At 36.6% G+C, this 20,026-nt stretch overlaps 3 protein-coding genes across 3 annotated transcripts; 2 read left to right on the top strand and 1 right to left on the bottom strand.

The window, feature by feature from the left end:
• Positions 1-223: 223 nt before the first annotated feature.
• Positions 224-10,389, top strand: LOC108986838 (pentatricopeptide repeat-containing protein At5g65560). The gene is made up of 3 exons (XM_018959605.2): positions 224-3,370; positions 7,795-7,916; positions 9,890-10,389. The coding sequence occupies exon 1, from the start codon at positions 253-255 to the stop codon at positions 3,082-3,084; it is 2,832 nt and encodes a 943-aa protein (XP_018815150.1). The 5' UTR covers positions 224-252; the 3' UTR covers positions 3,085-3,370; positions 7,795-7,916; positions 9,890-10,389.
• Positions 10,390-12,814: 2,425 nt separating this feature from the next.
• On the top strand, positions 12,815-14,410 carry LOC108986832 (putative UDP-rhamnose:rhamnosyltransferase 1). The gene has a single exon (XM_018959601.2). It carries the CDS (start codon positions 12,875-12,877, stop codon positions 14,273-14,275), a length of 1,401 nt encoding a protein of 466 aa, XP_018815146.1. The 5' UTR covers positions 12,815-12,874; the 3' UTR covers positions 14,276-14,410.
• Positions 14,411-14,451: 41 nt separating this feature from the next.
• On the bottom strand, positions 14,452-16,330 carry LOC108986831 (putative UDP-rhamnose:rhamnosyltransferase 1). Its single transcript, XM_018959600.2, has one exon. The coding sequence runs from the start codon at positions 16,173-16,175 to the stop codon at positions 14,772-14,774; it is 1,404 nt and encodes a 467-aa protein (XP_018815145.1). The 5' UTR covers positions 16,176-16,330; the 3' UTR covers positions 14,452-14,771.
• Between the last annotated feature and the right edge of the window lie 3,696 nt (positions 16,331-20,026).

Below are 20,026 nucleotides of genomic sequence, written 5' to 3'. Positions count from 1 at the left end.
AATTTAAGACACTGGGCCTTAGGTTGTGTTTGGATGTTGAAGTGAGTTGAATTGAGATGATAAAATATTGTTAGAATATTATTTTTTAATATTATCATTATTTTAAAATTTTAAAAAATTGAATAGTTTATTATATTTTGTATTAAAATTTGAAAAAGTTGTAATGATGAATTGAGATGAATTAGAATGAGTTAAACGAACCAAACGAAGCCTTAGTTTTGAATGTGAATTGGGAAGCGAGACGCGGCTGGCATGGTTTTCTTAGCCTTGCTTCTACCTCCTCTCAGCCTCAGTCTCAGCCCCCTCTCGATGCATCGGCAATCAACCCTTGGAATATTCATGAATGGGTTCCTCACCGCCTTCCGGTGCCCAAAGATGAGAGATCCGACGGCCATTATCAACCCCAAATCAGAGACCCTCCTCTTTATCCTCAAATCCTTCTCTTCCCTCGCCTCTCTTCCCCTCGACCACCTCCACGACCCACACGATCTCCCCTCTCAGCTCTTCTCCATCCTCTCTCACCCGAATTGGCAGAAACACCCCTCCCTCAAGAAACTTATCCCTTCCATATCCCCCTTCCATGTATCCTCCCTCTTCTCCCTCGACCTCGATCCCCATACCGCCCTTGGGTTCTTCTATTGGATTGCCGAGAAGAAGCCCGGCTTCAATCACAATGTTCACTCCCATTCTTCCCTGCTGAACATTCTCTTGCGTTACGGTTTTCTCGGTCCCGCCGAGAAGATTCGGATTTCCATGATCAAGTCCTGCCAATCGGTCGATGATGCTTATTTTGTGTTGGACGTCCTGCGGATAATGAATCGAGAGAAAGGTGATTTTCAATTTAAGCTTACCCTTAAGAGCTATAATATGCTGTTAATTTCGTTGTCTAAGTTCCTCATGATCGAGGAAATGAAGCGTGTGTATTTAGAGATGTTGGAGGATTTAATATCTCCAAATATATTTACTTTCAATACAATGGTTAATGGGCATTGTAAATTAGGGAATGTGGCTGAGGCTGGGTTGTACGTGAATAAGATAGTGCAAGCGGGGTTGAGTCCAGATACTTTTACATACACTTCGTTGATATTGGGGCATTGTAGGAATAAGGATGTGGACAGTGCTTATAGTGTATTTAAGCTTATGCCGCAAAAGGGTTGTAAGAGAAATGAGGTTTCATATACTAATTTGATCCACGGACTTTGTGAAGCTGCACGTGTTGATGAGGCTCTTAAGTTGTTTTTCCAAATGGGGGAGGATAATTGTCGCCCAACCGTTCGGACTTACACAGTTATCATATGTGCATTGTGTGGATTGGGTAGGAAAGTAGAAGCCTTGAAGTTTTTTGAGGAGATGACGGAGAAAGGTTGTGAGCCGAATGTTCATACTTATACTGTTCTAATTGATAGCATGTGTAAGGAACATAGGCTGGATGAGGCAAGAAAAATGTTAAATGGGATGTTGGAGAAACGGTTGGTTCCAACTGTGGTCACATACAATGCGTTGATTAATGGTTATTGCAAGGAGGGAATGACTCAAGATGCATTAGAAATTTTGGGTTTGATGGAGTCAAGTAAGTGTAGTCCAAATGCTCGCACATATAATGAGTTGATATATGGATTTTGTAAGAAGAAAAATGTGCATAAGGCAATGGCATTGCTTCATAAGATGATAGAGCTTAAGCTTTCACCAAACCTGATAACATATAACTCCTTAATCTATGGGCAGTGTAGCGCAGGTCAATTAGATACTGCATATAGGTTGCTTTGTTTGATGATTGAAAATGGTTTGGTTCCTGATGAGTGGACTTACAGTGTTTTGATAGACACTCTTTGTAAAACAGGGAGGGTAGAAGAAGCGCGTGCCCTCTTTGACTCCTCTGAGGGGAAGAAAATAAAGGCAAATGAAGTGATATATACTGCTTTGATTGATGGGTACTACAAGGTTGGGAGAATAGATGATGCTCAATCTCTTCTCAATAAAATGCGTACTGAGAACTGTTTGCCAAACTCAGCCACTTATAATGTCTTGATAGATGGTTTGTGCAAAGAGAAAAAAATAAAGGAAGCATTGTTGCTGGTGGATGAGATGGCAAAGATGGAGGTGAAGCCTACTGTTGTAACTTACACAATTCTCATTGATGTAATGTTGAATGAAGGTGACTTTGATCATGCTCATAGGGTTTTCAATCATATGGTGTCATTGGGATATCAGCCTGATGTTTTTACTTACACTGCATTTATTCATGCATATTGCAACCAAGGGAGATTGAAAGAAGCAGAGGATGTGATGGCCAAGATGAATGAAGAAAAAATATTCCCAGATTCACTAACATATACACTACTACTAGATGCATATGGACATTTGGGATTAATCCATAGTGCACTTAATGTTCTAAAGCGCATGTTTGATGCCGGTTGTGAGCCATCACATTATACCTATTCCTATTTAATCAAGCATCTCTCAAATGAACGGCGGATAAATGAAAATAGCAATTCTGTGGGACCTGATTTGGTCTCAAGCACTAAACCAACCAATATTGCAGATGTTTGGAAAATAATGGAATTTGAAAATGCTTTGGATCTCTTTGAGAAAATGGCTGAACGGGGTTGTGAGCCCAATGTTAACACCTATGCCAAGCTCATTAAAGGACTTTGCAAAGTTAGGCGCTTAGAAGTAGCAGAACGATTATTTAATCATATGCGAGAAAGAGGATTGTCTCCTTCTGAAGATATCTATAACTCGATTCTTAATTGTTGCTGTGTGTTGGGAATATTTGGGAAAGCTGTAGGATTCGTGGATACAATGGTTGGGCTTGGTCATTTACCACATTTAGAGTCATACAGGATGCTTGTTTGTGGGCTGTATGAGGAAGGAAACAAAGAGAAGGCTGAAACAGTATTTTCTAATATGCTTCACTGTGGGTATAATCATGATGAAGTAGCTTGGAAACTTCTTATTGATGGTTTACTTCAGAGGGGCCTGGTTAATAGGTGCTCAGAGCTGTTTGAAATCATGGAAAAAAAGGGTTTCCAGGTTCATTCTCATACATATTCGATGTTGATCGAGGGACTTGATAGAACGTAAGCTATTGCTTCTTGGTATAGTATCCATTGAAATGGTGATTTTTATGTTGAAGGGTGCCTTTCCCATTGTTCTCTTCTTTGATGGAGGCTAATAATATATTGGTGGAACACCACATTCTTTAGACAGTATTTCAAAATGAATGAGTGGTATATTGTTCTACCTGAGGAATTCATGTCAGGTTGACAGTAATAGGGCAGCTGCATTCTGAGAGAGAAATTGGGATGTTTCATCGGCTGGCTGTAGCAATAGCACCACATGAGGCACACAGACAATTAAAGATCAGGAGGTAAGTGACTATCTGTTGGTTTCAAAATCCTTTGTTTCTTGTCCCGGTACTTATGCTTTTATTTCACTTAGAGGAAAAACTTATATTTCTATTTGATTTTTTTATTAGAGCTACTTTTTTTGGAATCTGAGTTGGAATTGGGAAAAAAGAATGAGTTCTCATATTCTAATGGCTTGAAGTAGTACTTCTTGAATTTGATGCATAATGTTTGACTGGCTCATATGTTGGCTTATTTTAAAGTTCTGAGATCCTTGCTTTATGGTTGATTGATGTGAATTCATTCTGATATCCATATTCTTGCTGGCATGATCAGAAGGTAACTTGATTAGCTTTAGTTTTCTCGTGATTTACTTTTGAAAGCCATAAGTTACATTTGGTGGGATGCTGTTTGGAAGGCTTGTTGCTTGCACACCTTTAAACCTAAACAGTTGAACTATTAATTGTTGTGACTGGTTATATTAAGTTATAACCACATATGTTAGACAATCAGATGAAAATGGTTATAAGCACCTCTCATCTTGCAATGTATAATTTTTTTTGCCATGAACATCAGCAGCACATAATGTAACGCCCCGTACTCGGAAGGGTCGGAGAATTACTACCTGTCACTTACAAACATGTCTCTCCAAGCATTTAAAACTCCAAGGACTTCATAAATAGTATACAATCTCATATGTTCCAAATAACCATAATACAAACTCCATAAGTCAACATTACAGAATAACATAAACCAAAGGGGGGTCCACAATCTCCCAATAATCTCAACGAAATAAAACGATACATCTTTAGGTCTCAATAGGTCCAAACAACAAAGTATTTCAAATACTCAAGTTAAATCCTTCTACTAACAAGGGTACTCTTAGGTACTCGACCTTCCATTCATATCTAGCCAAGCTCCAATTTCTATTCCTGACCCCCCAGCCAGGTAATCAATGTCATCTGGAAATATATGAAGATAAGGGGGTGAGTTATCCACAACTCAGTAAGCAGAGAACATATACTAGTATGTAAACGTAAGCCTTTTTAGAAAGTTTGGTATGCAGAAATAAAACATTTCATTTTCATATGCACATCTCGAAACGTGTTATCAGAAAAATCAGAGCGACTTTTCAATATTTTCATATTCATAAACCATTTTCATATTCAAAACCGCTTTGGCATAACATAACTGCATATCTTTATCTTATTATATCATATCGTATCGTATCATATCATATCATATCATGTACCATGTTTAGCCCCTGTGGTAGGGTTGTGCTATCCCCTGTGGCCAAACCAGACAGTATCATGTTGTGAAACTTTCCCTTTTCCAATCTCGGAGCCCCGAGTGTGCACACAGGAAAGAATACATACAAGACCACTTTGTTATCAAAGTGGGTGCACTTATATCATATCATATCATGTTGGTACCAACCATATCACGTGAACCAGTATCATCATATCAGAACCATATTCAGAATCAGAACAGATAAGTATGCCAAAGGTTTTTCATATCCATATCATATCAAACCACATGCTGAACATATTCATATCATTTCCATTTGATCATAAACAAACCCAAATCATTTTCATATCATATGTACAAAAATTCATAGATATCGTATTTGCTCTTTTGCAAATTTCAGAAACATGTCAAATATTGCTCATGTCTACACATTTAATGTTAAAAACATTTCTCCTCTTTCATATGTATCTCATGAGTAAATGCAAAACATATACTGAGGTTGTTTTTTTTCATATTTTTTTTTTAAATAATATGCACATTTTTACAAACCAACCTCAGTTCATATCTTTTTATGCAAATCTAGCATAAGAATCCCGCTTACCTGGGTCTCTTAACTTATTCAGAAATTCTCCACAACAGTACTAAACAATTGTCAATTGTCACCTATACAAACATTCATGTAACTTAAATAAATCTCTAGTGAACAGATAAATCTCATATTACACCTGAAGTATCTGTTTTAATTCCTAAAAAAAAACTTAAAATTCTCTCAACTCTAAATATCATCATTTTTTAAATTCATCAATATCCACCATAACCAACGTCAACTTTCAAAACACTAATATTTAAACCCGAAATAGCCAACAAATCCCAGCATAAACCAATCACACAAATAACTCCATCATCCAATCCGACCGACCCCTTACTCCTTGGACTCAGTCCGGTACAACCAAACCAGTTCACATTAAATATGAGTTAGTGCAAAAATACATTTAAATCTCAAAAATTTTTTGGAAAAATACTTACAGTGCTATAATATAATTTTTGAAGGATCACAGAGGTGCTAGAAGTGGAGGCACAACAATGTAACAGTGCAAAATGCATTATGGTCGTGGGTTTCAAAATGGTAGATTTTGAACGGGGACAAACGAAGACTTGAGATTACTAGGGAATGGCTTAGGGATGCTGGTGAAGCTAATGGTGGTGGTGGTTGGCCGTGGGTGGCGGCGTGAGAGGTGTTTGGAGGCCAAAATGCTCAAATCGGAAAAGTAGATGGTGGAGCTTCACCGGTGGCAGATCGGAGCTAAGGATTGGTGGTTTAGATTGCTGGGAGGTCAAGGATGATGTGGTGAAGAGATGGTGGCCGGAGGTGGCGTGACGGCGGCGCAAGGACGCAAGGAATGCCGCTGCTTGAGGCCGCACGTGGGGGTTAATGGTGGTGCGGGAGGGGTTGAAAACACAGGGGGGTGGTCGCCGGCCGGTGAGGAAGAGGTTGGGAGGGGCAGTGGTGGACACGGACGGCGCACGACGACGCTTGGGGCTGACGAAGCAAACGAACGGGGGATAGGGGAGGGACTCGTGCGGGCTGGGAGAGAAACAGAGGAGAAATAAGGAGAAAAAAGAAAGAGAATGAAAAGAAAAAAGAGGAGAAAAAGAAAAAGGGAAAAAGAAAAAGTGAGAGAAAGAAATGAAATCCAGTTCTCACAACTTGGGTTACAAAATTGATCCAACAAAAAATGATTTCAAAACAGTAAATTTACATAAAATAACTTAAACGCAGTGATTAAGTAAAAAATAAAATAAAATCTAACAATAAACTAATTTAAATTAAAGAGCAATTTAAATGCAAAAAAATAATTAATATTAAGAAAGTATATCAAAATAAATTACACAACTTAAAAATCATAAAAATAAACCAACGAGAAACCCGATAAATTTAAGATAAAAGAACCAATATTTAAATTAATTAAAATACCCCTTCAATTAAATTACACTAAAATACGGAATGTCACACATAATAAATTCTAACCATATTCTTCAAGTTCTTCATTGACATAGATTCACGTTTTATCATCTGTTGGGTTATAGCCTTGAAGTTGATTATAATTTATTGTTTGGCGTGTTCCTAAAATGACAAAAAAAGAAAAAGGTTGAACCACTAAGATCATCATCCTTTTTGTAACTGTCTCCCCGATAATGTTCTCCCCTTAAGTCATCTGGAAAACATTAATTTTGGTCAGTAAAATCCACCTTGTACTAGGGAGTTTGGTGTGTGCAACACCACCATTCCAACAATATGCACCGCCCTTGTATAGGTTAAAACCCCAGTAAACACATAATTGAAATCAATAAAAGGACATAGCAGAGAATGGTGGACTTGAGAAGTGGTGCGTGCCATGGTCGAGTTTAGTCACCTCAACTAAATTATCGCTCCTTAGAAAATGAAAAAATATAAATAATTAAATGGGCCTTAAAAAGGTAAAAAATTGACCAATGCACTCTAGCACAAATTTCTCGTTTTTTATAAGAACAAGGTGAAGAGTATATTTGTGAGTTCAAAACCGACAAAGCATGAGTGCAACAAAAAGAAAAAAAATAGAATTTGTAAATAATTTAATGCCCTAGATCCCACATTGGATATATGAATTATGATATCGTTATGTTGAATGTCACATTGGTCCTTGGAACTGGACTTTATTATGATTTCAATGAGCTCCAATAGTGACTTAGATTAGTCCTTTTAGAGTATAAATGTTATTGGGGCTATTACTTCCCTTCCATCGCTACAGACAAGCAAAGCATTGAAGCAACCATGCATTTCCAATTGCTAAGGCGGTTCCAGTTTATTGAATAGTGCCAGGATCTTTTACCTTTTTTTCTTGGAAATGCACACCCCTTTCATGGGAATATGATACTCAAGGCAATTCTCTCGCAACTGCGCACCCCTTTCTTGAATTGTGCCGCGATCTTTTAGACCCTTTTTTACCTTGCAATTCTCTTTTTTCCCCCTTATAAAGTCACAGATAGTTGGGTCAGTTCTTTCTTTTATCTTTATATTTTTTTTGTTGATTTTACTTTTCTCAAGGAAAGAAAGAAGGGTATGTCTCTTGGAATATATGTATGGAACAGATGATTGTCTTCATGATTAGTTTCTGTTTGTCTTTAACCTTTTTGATCACTTTCATTTATCACTTTACAGGAATTAAGAATTTTGCCGATCCTTGAGCACATGGTGCTCTATTCTTCCATCTCTGGGACTAAATGAAAGGACTTTCATGTGCATATATGTGAAGCTAACCAATGCAAATACAGATGAGTGAGGTAAAGGAACATATTTGCGTGCATAAATTTGTCTATCTCCATGAGAGATGTTCAAACTGGCCTTTTGCTCTCATGTTTGATGTGCCAGTTTGCACCATTTTAATTTGGTATATTAAGTAGTCTTTAATGGGCTGAACGAAGCCTTGGTTTTACCTGATTCTGTTCCTTTTGGTTGGTACTGAAAGCATATCTTTGAAATGAAATCAAATGCATTCCAATTTATCAAATTGCATGGGGCGCCGTTAGAGAATCATTGTGGAAAAATGAGAAATAGAACTGATCTTGAGAGGTTCTAATTCTTCAAGCTTTAGCCCCTTTAGAGGTATAAGAACAAGGATCTGAATTAATTTTCCTATTCAAATTGTACCGGTGAACGCAGAAGTTATAATTTTTATAACTTTAAGATTGATATGTACTAATGTGTGGTACATCAGTTAATTCTATTTGTCTATTAGGTGAGGGAATAATTCAGACCTGTAATCTTTTTTTCTGCCCTGTTCTTGATAGATATTAAAAATGGAGATAGATGAATGACATCATTTTGCTTTCGAAATCAACTTCTTTTGGGAAAATCTCAAAGAAACACCTCGTGTTTTGGTTGCAACTTGCAGTGAATCAGTGATAGTGTTGTAAGATCCAAGGGCTTTTATATGATTAGGGCTGTGGCCCAACAACAGCGTTATTTTTTTTTCTCTTTTGCAGTATAAATGAAAGTAAAAATATTTCTGTTAGTAATTTAGAGAGAGAGCTGATAGTTGCTTCTTATTTTCTTTTTTTAATGATGAGTCAAACGTATTATCAACCTTTTTATTCTTTACTCGTTTCGCATCTTAGGGTTATGGCAGGCTTGTCCTTGATTAAGTAAGAAGGCATTACTGTTGACCCAAAAGATCCCACCTTGCTTCTTATCTATATTTTTTTAAGTGTAGTGAAATACTATGAAAATTAGAAAATCTTTTTTTAATTGCAATAAGGTAATGCTTCTGTCAAGGTTTAATCATGTGGGTTAAAAATTACATCTGATGATCCTTTAACTTGTCCAATTTATTATTGGAAGATCTCTCAAGGAAGTTTAAATTGCAATGTGTTTACCGAGGATTTGCATGGACTTCTGATTCTGGATCTCACCTTGTGGGGTTGCAGTTACAATATCTAAAGATTATTTTTATTTGTGTGTAATTTAAATTCAGATTGAGAATGAGGTGCAGATGCACTTGCTTGCAAGATTTGTCTTTCCTACTCTTTCTGATATGAAAATTCTAATGCTGCGACCAATTTAATAATAAACCAGAGTGCATTTACATGCTTTCAGGTTCTGAAGGGGCATATAGAATGTAGATTTAGTTTGTGAATGAGCGAGATTCAGATGCATTTGCTTGCAATATTTATCTTTCCTTTTTTTTAAGCTCAGAATTTCTAGCACCATGACTTTTAAGTCTGCGTTTAGATGCTGAGGTAATTTTAGATGATCTGTGAATTGTAATATTTTATGGGTCTCATTGAGATGTACTTGAATATAAATAGACTGAGCTTTGTGTTTGAATGTATGAAGTAGGTTGGGATGAGTTTAACTTTTTTATTGGAAGTTGAAAATGTAGTGGATTCCATGAATGGTTGGTTTGAGATGAGTTGAACTCACTCTTAACACCGAAACAAAATATTAGTTTAAAAATTAAGGAGGTTTAGATAATGAGTTGAGATGAGATGAAAGTTAAAAATTGAATAAAATATTATTAAAATATTATTTTTATTTTGAGGTTTGAAAAAGTTGAATTGTTTATAATATAAAAAAATTGTAATAATTAGACGAAAAGAAATGATTGGAAATGATTTCTGAATCCAACAAGGAAGTTAGTGTGAATGCATTTGAGCTTCCCCATGCTTTTGTGTGAATGCATTTGAGCTTCCCCATGCTTTTGTAGCCATTTCAAAGATTTTCCACGGCACATTAATTATATTTTCCTTCCTGGCAGGCCATATATTACGGGAAAGGATGAAAAGAGCAGAAAGAGCTGATAGCATTTCTGCCATAACTGTTCAATTAGCAATGGGGCAATAGCATTGAACTTATTAATACTCGCATGAGTTACAAAGAAATTCAGTGTTATCTCACAACTGTAATCGATGTTGTACGATTTGAGGCTAGTTGTGAAGATTCCAGTCATTTGCTGTGTGTTGTCAATCTGACTGGCTACAAACAAAAAATTCAGCTTTATAGAAGGGAACTTTGTAGCCAACTGTCACCACCCAGCAATAGCGTGATGCCTCCCATTCAAATCTGCTTGTTTCTGTCGTATCTTTGGCACGCCCATAATCTAACGGCAGAAATGCATTCCAATAAGCAGCAACGAACAGGACGCTGCATTGCAAATTGCACAAGTTCTTATGCTTTTTGTCTTGTACCTTCACACTCAGATTTGCTTTTTATTTTGGTGTTAACAGTAAGAGCTTTATTAGTTAACGTTAAAGTATATTTTTTACGAATGTAAGATAGATTTAACATTTAGTTATTACATTAACATAAATTTTTATATTAGAATAATTATTTTTTTATTATTTTTTAAATTATCTATTTATTTATTATATAGTAATGAGTAATTAATAATTTTAAAATTATTTTAATTTTTTTAATTATGAATTTATTTTATTTTATCATATTTTACTATTCATAATATTATATATTAATTAGTAATTGTATTCTAATTATATTTTTTCAATTGTCATTTAAAATGGAGAGAGAAATAATTGATATTAAAAGGAGAGAGAAAAAAGAATATAAAATAGATTGGATGAATGAATAGTTTCTTTCAAATTTAAAAATTATTTTAGATATTACTGTAGCATTTAGAATATAGCTATCTCAATATGAGCTATTTTATGACTTAATAGTTAAATTCTTATTAGATTTAAATTTTAGCTAATCTAATGAGAATGCTCTTATAACAATGGATAACTAAACACTGCCAAAAATTTCTCTCCACATTCTCTTTAAAACTGCTATAGCTTTCACTTCGGTTTGGCGGAGGAGCTGATCCTCCCTCCTCCGCTGGCCTCTACTCTCCATCTCCCCTTCTCTTCTCTATATTTGCAGTGTCGTCTTTATTTTTCACACTTTTTATGCTGTCAAATGGCAATGATTCTTTTCATTTTAAATAAAATGAACTCGTATCTATCGGAATAATCTGAAATGATAAAAAAATCTTATATTTTAAACACTATATATGCTCCACATCGGTAGGTTAGATGTACGGCTGCGTTTGGGTAACGAAAATATCTCAATATTTTTCAAGTATTCTCGTATTATTAGAAATATTCTACATGCCAAACTTAAAATACTCTCAATGAGGCCTACAAATCCACTTCAATCTCTACTCATAACTATTCACAAATATTCTATAATATTTATTATTATTATATATAAATAAAAATAAAATCAATATAATATATAAATAAAAAATAAAATCACTATAATATATAAATAAAAAATAAAATCACCATTATATATAAATAAAAAATAAAATCACTATAATATATAAATAAAACATAAAATCACTATAAGATATAAATAAAAAATAAAATCACCATTATATATAAATAAAAAAATAAAATCACTATTATATATAAATAAAAAAGTAAAATCACTATAATATATAAATAAAAAATAAAATCACTATAATATATAAATAAAAAATAACATTACTGTAATATTTATCACTATGAAAATAAAATTATTATAATATTTATCACTATTATATATAAATTAAAATAAAATCATTAAAATATTTATTAATATTAAAAAATCACTATAATAAAATCACTATAATATTTATTACTAAAAATAAAATCACTATAGTATTTATGAGATCCACATCTTTTTCAACTACCTATTTAAAAGTTAACAACTTAACATACTTCACACATCCAAACAACTCAAAATACTCTCAATGGGATCCAGAAACTCACTCCAATCTCTGCTCATAACTATTCACAAACATTCTCAACACTTTTTAAGTATTCTCACTACCCAAACATATCTAAACGTACCCGTAATGTCATGTGGGGGATCCTTCTATCCAAACCCAGAGTCTTCTAAGAGCATTCTCATTAGTTTGGCCAAATGAGAAAATTATCTAAAATTTAGATAACTTGTATAAAAAAACTCTACATTAGATTGGCCATTTTCAAAATAATTTGCATTTTTGGTACAGTCATTGGCCAAATATAGAGAACCATAATTGGTTCTCCAAATATTAAAATACTAATTTCTCACTCCAAGCAAACAAATTAAATTAATTAGAATATAATTAACATTTAACATTTAGAATATAATTATTATTAACATTTGATAATACTTTTTTGATATTAATTTAATTAAAATATAATTATTATTAACATTTAATAATAATTTTTTAATATTAATTTAACTAGAATATAATTATTATTAACATTTAATAAAAAAATTTTTAATATTAATTTAATTAGAATATAATTATTATTAAAATTTAATAAAACTTTTTTTAATATTAATTTAATAGAATATAATTATTATTAACATTTAATAATACTTTTTTTAATATTAATTTAACTAGAATATAATTATTATTAACATTTAATTGGTATAATTATAAAATGTGATAAAAATAAATTTAATTAATTAATTATTAAAATAATAATATTTTAGTATTATATAGAATATGAATGGTTAATCCAATGTAGAGATTAAATTTAAATAGAATAGATAAATATAAAAAATGTAATATTGATTAAATTTTAAAGATGTATTTATTCACGCTAAAGAATGCTTTAAATGGGACCTTCATATAATTCGTTAACTACCAAAAAAGTTCACATCTTTGAATCCCAATAATTGCATGAACTTCAAATGTCAGAAGAATCATAGCCGCACAGAACTAGGATAATAAGAGAAACACAGAACGCCACTAGTACCATTGATCGTTATGGCTGAGGCTAACAAGCTTCACATAGCCATGTTCCCATGGCTAGCCTTCGGTCACATAATCCCATTCTTAGAGCTCGGCAAGCTCATAGCCCGAAAGGGTCATCGTGTTTCATTCATATCCACTCCGAGAAACATCGAACGCCTCCCAAAGATCTCTCCAGATATAGCACCTTCGATAAATTTAGTGAAACTTCCTTTGCCCCGTGTTGAGAACCTGCCAGAAAATGCAGAGGCCACCATGGACGTACCATACCACATAGTTCCTTACCTTAAGAGAGCTCATGATGGTCTCGAAGAACCTTTGTCTCGTTTCTTAGAAAGTTCGACTCCTGATTGGATTATTCACGACTTTGCACCTCATTGGTTACCTCCAATTGCTGCTAAGCTAGGCATCCCACGGGTGTTCTTTAGTATTTTCAGGGCATCATCCTTATGTTTCTTTGGACCATTAAATTTTAGCAAAGGTTATGCACGGACGGAGCCTGAGCATTTCACCGTCAGCCCCAAATGGGTCCCTTTCCCATCAAAAATAGCATTTCGGATCTTTGAGGCAAAGAAAATCCTTGACGGCTTCGATCATGAAAATGCTTCAGGTGTTTCAGATTGGTTTCGTGTAATCACAGTAGCATCGGGTGCTGAAGCCGTGGCTACTAAAACCTGCATGGAGATCGAAGCTGAGTGGGTGAAGCTCCTTGGTGACCTTTATGAAATGCCTGTAATTCCAGTAGGCTTACTGCCGCCCTCAGCCCAAGAAAGCGGGAACGAGAGAGATAGCACTTGGGATATGATTGTTGAGTGGTTAGACAAACGAGAGAAAGGGTCAGTGGTTTTCATAGCATTTGGAAGCGAAGTCCAACCAAGTCAACAAGACTTTATCGAGTTGGCTCTTGGGATAGAGCAATCGGGATTGCCCTTCTTTTGGGTTCTAAGAAAACAAAGTGACTCAGTTGCTGGGGACTCAGTTGAACTACCAGAAGGGTTCGAGGTTCGAACCAAAGATCGTGGTGTTGTTTGGACGAGTTGGGTGCCTCAGTTAAGGATATTAGCTCATGATTCAGTTGGGGGATTTCTGACCCACTGTGGCTGGAGCTCAGTATCAGAGGCACTCAATTTTGGACTTGCACTTATTATGTTGCCCTTCTTTGTGGACCAAGGATTAATCGCTCGGTCTTTGGAAGAGATGCAAGTAGGAATTGAAGTACCAAGAAATGAGCAAGATGGGACATTTACGAGGGACTCGGTGGCTAAGAAGCTGAAGTTGGTGATGCAGGATGCGGAGGGACAAATTTATCGGGACAAAGCCAAGGAAATGGCCACCATATTTGGGGACAAGGACCTTCAGCACCAATACGTTGATAAATTTGTAGAGTTTCTTGAGAACAAGAGGCATGTCTCTTAATCAACCATCCTAATCTGATTCTACTCGCATGTCTGCAGTGTGCATATATATGATAATTTGCAGATTCTCAAGTTCAACTTCGTTATCATGTCAATCTTTATCTTTTGAATAATATTATACCATGTTATATGCTAATCATGATGTTGCAAATCATTAAAGTTCAAATTTGTTATCCTAGCAATCGATCGATATAGTGTTTTTTCGGTTTCTAACACTAGACCAAGTTGTAAATTGTAATCTTATAGAAGGCAATCCATGAGACATCTAAAGGAGAGTTGCTACACGGAAATTTAATTTACAAAAGGTCATTTTCGCACCAATGTGGCAGTACGGATCATGTTAGCATAAGTCAGCGTATTAATTAAAAGACAGGTGCTAGATATACAAACCATATATATGCATTGATCCGTAATAAATTGAGTATTGAAACACACATTAACACCTAACGTTATAAGGTGATTAAAATACAAACAGATATCCATGCAATCTAATCTGATTAAGAGACATGCCCCTTTTTCCCAAGAAAATCAACAAATTTGTCTACGTATTGGTGCTGGAGGTCCTTGTCCCCAAATATGGTGGTCATTTCCTTGGCTTTGTCCCTGTAAATTTGTCCTTCCGCATCCGTCATCACCAACTTCAATGTTTGAGCCACCGAGTCCCTGGTAAATGACCCATCTTGCTCATTTCTTGGTACCTCAATTCCTGCCTGCCACTCTTCCAAAGACCGAGCGATTAATCCTTGGTCCACAAAGAAGGGCAACATAATAAGTGCAAGCCCAAATTGGAGTGCCTCTGATACTGAGCTCCAACCACAATGGGTCAGAAATCCCCCAACTGAATCGTGAGCTAATATCCTTGACTGGGGTGCCCAACTCGTCCAAACAACCCCACGACCTTTGGTTCGGACCTCAAACCCTTCTGGTAGCTCAACCGAGTCCCCACCAACTGAGTCACTTTGCTTTCTTATAACCCAAAAAAAGGGCAATCCCGATTGCTCTATCCCGAGAGCCAACTCGATGAAGTCTTGTTGACTTGGTTGGACTTCGCTTCCAAATGCTATGAAAACCACTGACCCTTTGTCTTGTTTGTCTAACCACTCAACAATCATATCCCAAGTGCTATCTCTCTCGTTCCCGCTTTCTTGGGCTGAGGGCGGCAGTAAGCCTACTGGAATTACAGGCATTTCATAAAGGTCACCAAGGAGCTTCACCCACTTAGCTTCGATCTCCATGCAGGTTTTAGTAGCCACGGCTTCAGCGCCTGAGGCTGCTGACACCAAACGAGCCCAATCTGAAACACCTGAAGGGTTTTCATCAAAGTTGTCAAGAAGTTTCTTCGCCTCAAAGACCCGAAACACTATTTTTGATGGGAAAGGGACCCATTTTGGAGGGACGGTGAATTGCTCTGGCTCAGTTCGTGCAGTAGTATCTGTGCTGCCCTTTAATGGTCCAAAGAAACATAAGGATGATGCCCTGAATATACTGAAGAACACTCGTGGGATGCCTAACTTAGTGGCAATTGGTGGTAACCAATTAGGTGCAAAGTCGTGAATAATCCAATCAGGAGTCGAACTTTCTAAGAAACGAGACAAAGGTTCTTGGAGACCGTCATGAGCTATCTTAAGGTAAGGAACTATATGGTATGGTACGTCCATGGTGGCCTCTGCTGCATTTTCTGGCAGATTCTCTACATGGGGTAAGGGAAGTTTCACTAAAGTTATCAAAGTTGCTATATCTGGAGGGATCTTTGGAAGACGTTCTATGTTTTTCGGAGTGGATATGAATGAAACGCGATGACCCTTTCGGGCTATGAGCTTGCCGAGTTCTAAGAAAGGGATTATGTGACCAAAGGCTAGCCATGGGAACATAGCTATGTGAAGCTTCTGATGTTCAGCCATGGTGTTCTGAATTTCTCTCTACACTCTTCGACCTCTGATTTCTGCTCTCGTTTAAAGTTGATGCAATTATTGGGTTCACACTTCACATCAGTGTCGGGTGTCCTTTCCCACTTGCCATTAATGAATGGTTATAGTGCCATTAATCTACAATATCTGCCAACCTTGACAGTACTAAGTTGCTTTTACCTTTTTATAACAGCAACTATGGAGAATTGCATGCTAGGGGGTATGGGGACCATATGCTAGATTAATCGATTTGGGTTCGACAATTTGAATTTCAAGGCATGGATTGGTCCGATCTAGCTAGTTTAAACTAATCAATCCTACAATATGCAACGTGCAAAGTGATCAAGATCACTCGTTTAAGATTTCTATTATACCATGCATATTATTACAAGTTTTTATTCGAATAAATTAATCATATCAAACATCTAGATAGCTTTAATAATAACAATTTTTTTTTCTTCCATCCCTAGTCACACGTGGTGACTTGGAACATTTCAAGTAATTTTTTTTATTAACCACTCAAATATGAGCCACTTTAAATGTCATATTACGCATCGGGTGTCTTGAAACATCGTGTTGACTAATTCTAATAAGGGTGTATAGACGTCTGAGGAATATAGATCGCTCTCTGGAAAGATGAGTTTTCTCTCCTCTTGTTGCTTCCATCTACATGACCTTCCTCTAACCTAACTGTCAGCCAATCTATACCTTTTCCTCTAGGTCCCTCTTCTTACCTAACCGTCTGTCCCTTTCCATCTACCATTTTCCTTTTAGTCAATCTTTTCAACCACTTTCATCATTCTCACCAACCATCTTCCCAAAATGTCAAAGGAGAATCAAGGTATCGACCAGCTTATAGAACAAACTAAAGCACTGACTTGGAAAGACATCATCCTGGTCCCAGCAACGGAAAAAGCTGCTCAGATTTCAAACCATGCTCTTATAGGTAAGCTGGTATCCACAAAAGTACTTAATAAGCACATCTTTTACACCACAATCCGAGCAGTATGGAGCTTTGCACCTGGCTTGAATATTGAAGATCTGGATTTAAACACTTTTCTGTTCACCTTCTCTTCAAGCATGGAGAAAAATAGGATATTTCATCAGCGCCCATGGAACTTTAATGGTTATCATTTGGTCCTAAAAGAATGGCCTCCAGGACTTAGTATTCAAGAAATTGACCTAACTTATTCAGCCTTTTGGATTCATATTTGTGGTCTTCCTCTAGAAATGATGACAATTGAGAATGCGATCCAAATAGGTAAAGTCTTGGGAAATCTGATTGAGATTGACTATGCTTATCTTCCGGAAAATAGTGTCAAACCTTTTATGCGAATTAGAGTGGAGATAAATACTGAGAAGCCACTTTATGAAGGCTTTAATTTACCCAGAATTAATAAGAAGCCAGCGAAAATTTGTTTCAAATATGAAAGGCTTTCGGAATTTTGTTATGGATGCGGTCGACTGGGTCATCTTCAGCAATCCTGTCCTATTTATACTAGTTCCTCTGATGATCCATGTTATGGTAATTGGATGCGCGCGGAAACAGTTGAGACTCGTCGTACCCCTGTCAGCCTTGTAAAACCAGAAGTTTCTCTCTACAATCAACTCCAGCCAAATTTCTTGCTCGAGAAACCAGTGCCTGAATCAGCATTCTCTAAAGAGATACAAGACAGCTTAGCCTCCACAAAAAATATTCCACCCGTTAATCACTTGGGAAAAGGCAAAGCTGTTATTATCAGCACTGAAAATGGAGAAAAAAAGGAATTCTGTATCAAGAAACTTTTTTCCAGCAGCTCCTCAGAATTTTCGATCAACAAAGAAGATGATACTGTTCAAACTCCTGTTCATCAAATTTATTGCTCAGCCAGAAAGGAACCAGCGGTAGACTTTTCAGCAACACGTGGCGCCCTACAAAGCCTTCAGCCGTCAATCTTGTCAGCTCCATTTATGGCAGGCAATTATTCGGTTCCCTCTCAATACTTAGGTGACATCAGCATTCCCTTATCTCAATCATGCATCCTAACCGATATCGCCTGTCCGCGGCTCCCAATCTCGTCCAATCCGAATCCATCATCAATTTACTTTGACCCGCCAAGCCCATCCCAGCCTAAGCCCGAGTCTAACCCTCCTATCCTCAATCAAGTCTTAGCCCAACTTAAAGCAACCCAAAGCCCAATCATTTCCGAGCTTCCGAAGCTTCTGGTTAGCCCATCAGGCCGAGGCATAGCCTTTAATACTTTCCAAATTAACCCCGGCCCTTCATCGTTCCTCACCCAAATTCCTTCATCCCAACCCGACCTTACCCAAACCCTAGAGAAAAATATGATGAACTCAGCTTACACCATGCCACTTTCGCCTCCAGCTTCTTCCAGTGAATCAACAAGAAAGAGGAAACTCATCAACCCAGTGAAGCAAAACACACAATACCCCAACAAAAAAATTCTCTTATCTTCTACTATCACAATTGCTGAACGTGAGCCGACCATTAAAGATCATGAAGGAACTCAAGACACAGATCCAGAATTCAAAACAGCACCTCACATCCCTCTGAAGAGCTCTCCAATCAGAAAAACAAAAGTGGATCGCAGACAGCGCAGGAACAAAAAGATTTCTTCATCAACACATTATGCACCATCTCAGAGGCAAGATTTGACAGTCTCGGGTAATACAGTTCAGACTCAAACCATGAACCTCTTTCCTATAAATCCAACGACTGGTGTGGCAGGGTCTTCACTGCCACCGAAAATTCCATGAGACTGCTTGCTTGGAATTGCAGGGGTATTGCCCAATCCACTGCAATTAGATCTCTTAGGGCAAAAATCAGGACCTATAATCCTGATGTTGTTTTCCTTTCTGAAACTTTATTATCCCCATGTGAAAATGATCGTATTGTTAATATGCTTGGTTTCTCGTTTTTTGTTCACTCCCCACCGACAAGGAAATGGGGAGGCCTTTTGCTTCTGTATCGTCTTGGTATCGATATAGAACTTGTGAATATCTGTACTAATATGATATCTGTTTTGGTCTACTCGGATCCTGCTCATGTGCCTTGGCTTTTAAATCTTGTTTACTGTCCTGCTGCTTTTAATAAAAAACAATGGTTCTGGGATATGCTCAGTCAAACCACTGATTCCTTTTTAGGGCCTTCTCTTGTAATTGGAGACTTCAATTCTATTCTTTCATAATTTGAAAAATTTGGTGGTAAAAGCTTTGCTCAATCATCCACTTTAAAAGGCCTTCCTCTTTTCATGCATAGATTCGGGTTTGTGGATATTGGGTTTAATGGTCCCAAATATACTTGGTCAAACAAGAGGGCTGGTTTCAATCTCATCAAAGAACGTCTTGATAGAGGGATTGCCAATTTAGAGTGGATTGAGTTGTTTCCCAATGCATACATCACAACTCTCACTCGTGATTCCTCTGATCATGCTCCAATTTTGTTGGACACTTCAAACAATCATAAATCCAACAAAACTTTTAAATTTGAGGAATTTTGGCTTAGAGACCCTTCTATCTTCAGTACTATAAAAAAAGCCTGGTCTCAAAGTTTTATTGGCACTCCTTCCTTTATCTTGTCAAAGAAGCTAAAGAACACCAAAAAAGCCCTTCGGGATTGGAATTTCAAAAAATTTGGTCACATTCAAGCTCAAATCAAAAAAATTTCTGGTATTCTTTCCCCTTTACAGGGTCAAGACCTTCCTCCTTCCCCCTTGTCTTTGGAAACGGATCTTCAAACAAATCTTCAAGAGCTCCTCATTAGGGAAGAAATTCTTTGGCGACAAAAATCCAGAGTGACTTGGCTTACCACTACGGATTTAAATACCAAATTTTTCCATGCATCT

This window comes from Juglans regia, chromosome 8, assembly GCF_001411555.2.
Source record: "Juglans regia cultivar Chandler chromosome 8, Walnut 2.0, whole genome shotgun sequence".
NCBI classification, from domain to species: domain Eukaryota; kingdom Viridiplantae; phylum Streptophyta; class Magnoliopsida; order Fagales; family Juglandaceae; genus Juglans; species Juglans regia.
The sequence above is the reverse complement of the archived record's forward strand: the minus strand, read 5'-3'. Positions and strand labels throughout refer to the sequence as shown.

What these genes read in the sequence shown, in the direction of transcription:
- LOC108986831 (XM_018959600.2), bottom strand. Translation starts at nt 16,175, where the DNA reads ATGGCTGAACATCAGAAGCTTCACATAGCTATGTTCCCATGGCTAGCC.
- LOC108986832 (XM_018959601.2), top strand. Translation starts at nt 12,875, where the DNA reads ATGGCTGAGGCTAACAAGCTTCACATAGCCATGTTCCCATGGCTAGCC.
- LOC108986838 (XM_018959605.2), top strand. Translation starts at nt 253, where the DNA reads ATGGTTTTCTTAGCCTTGCTTCTACCTCCTCTCAGCCTCAGTCTCAGC.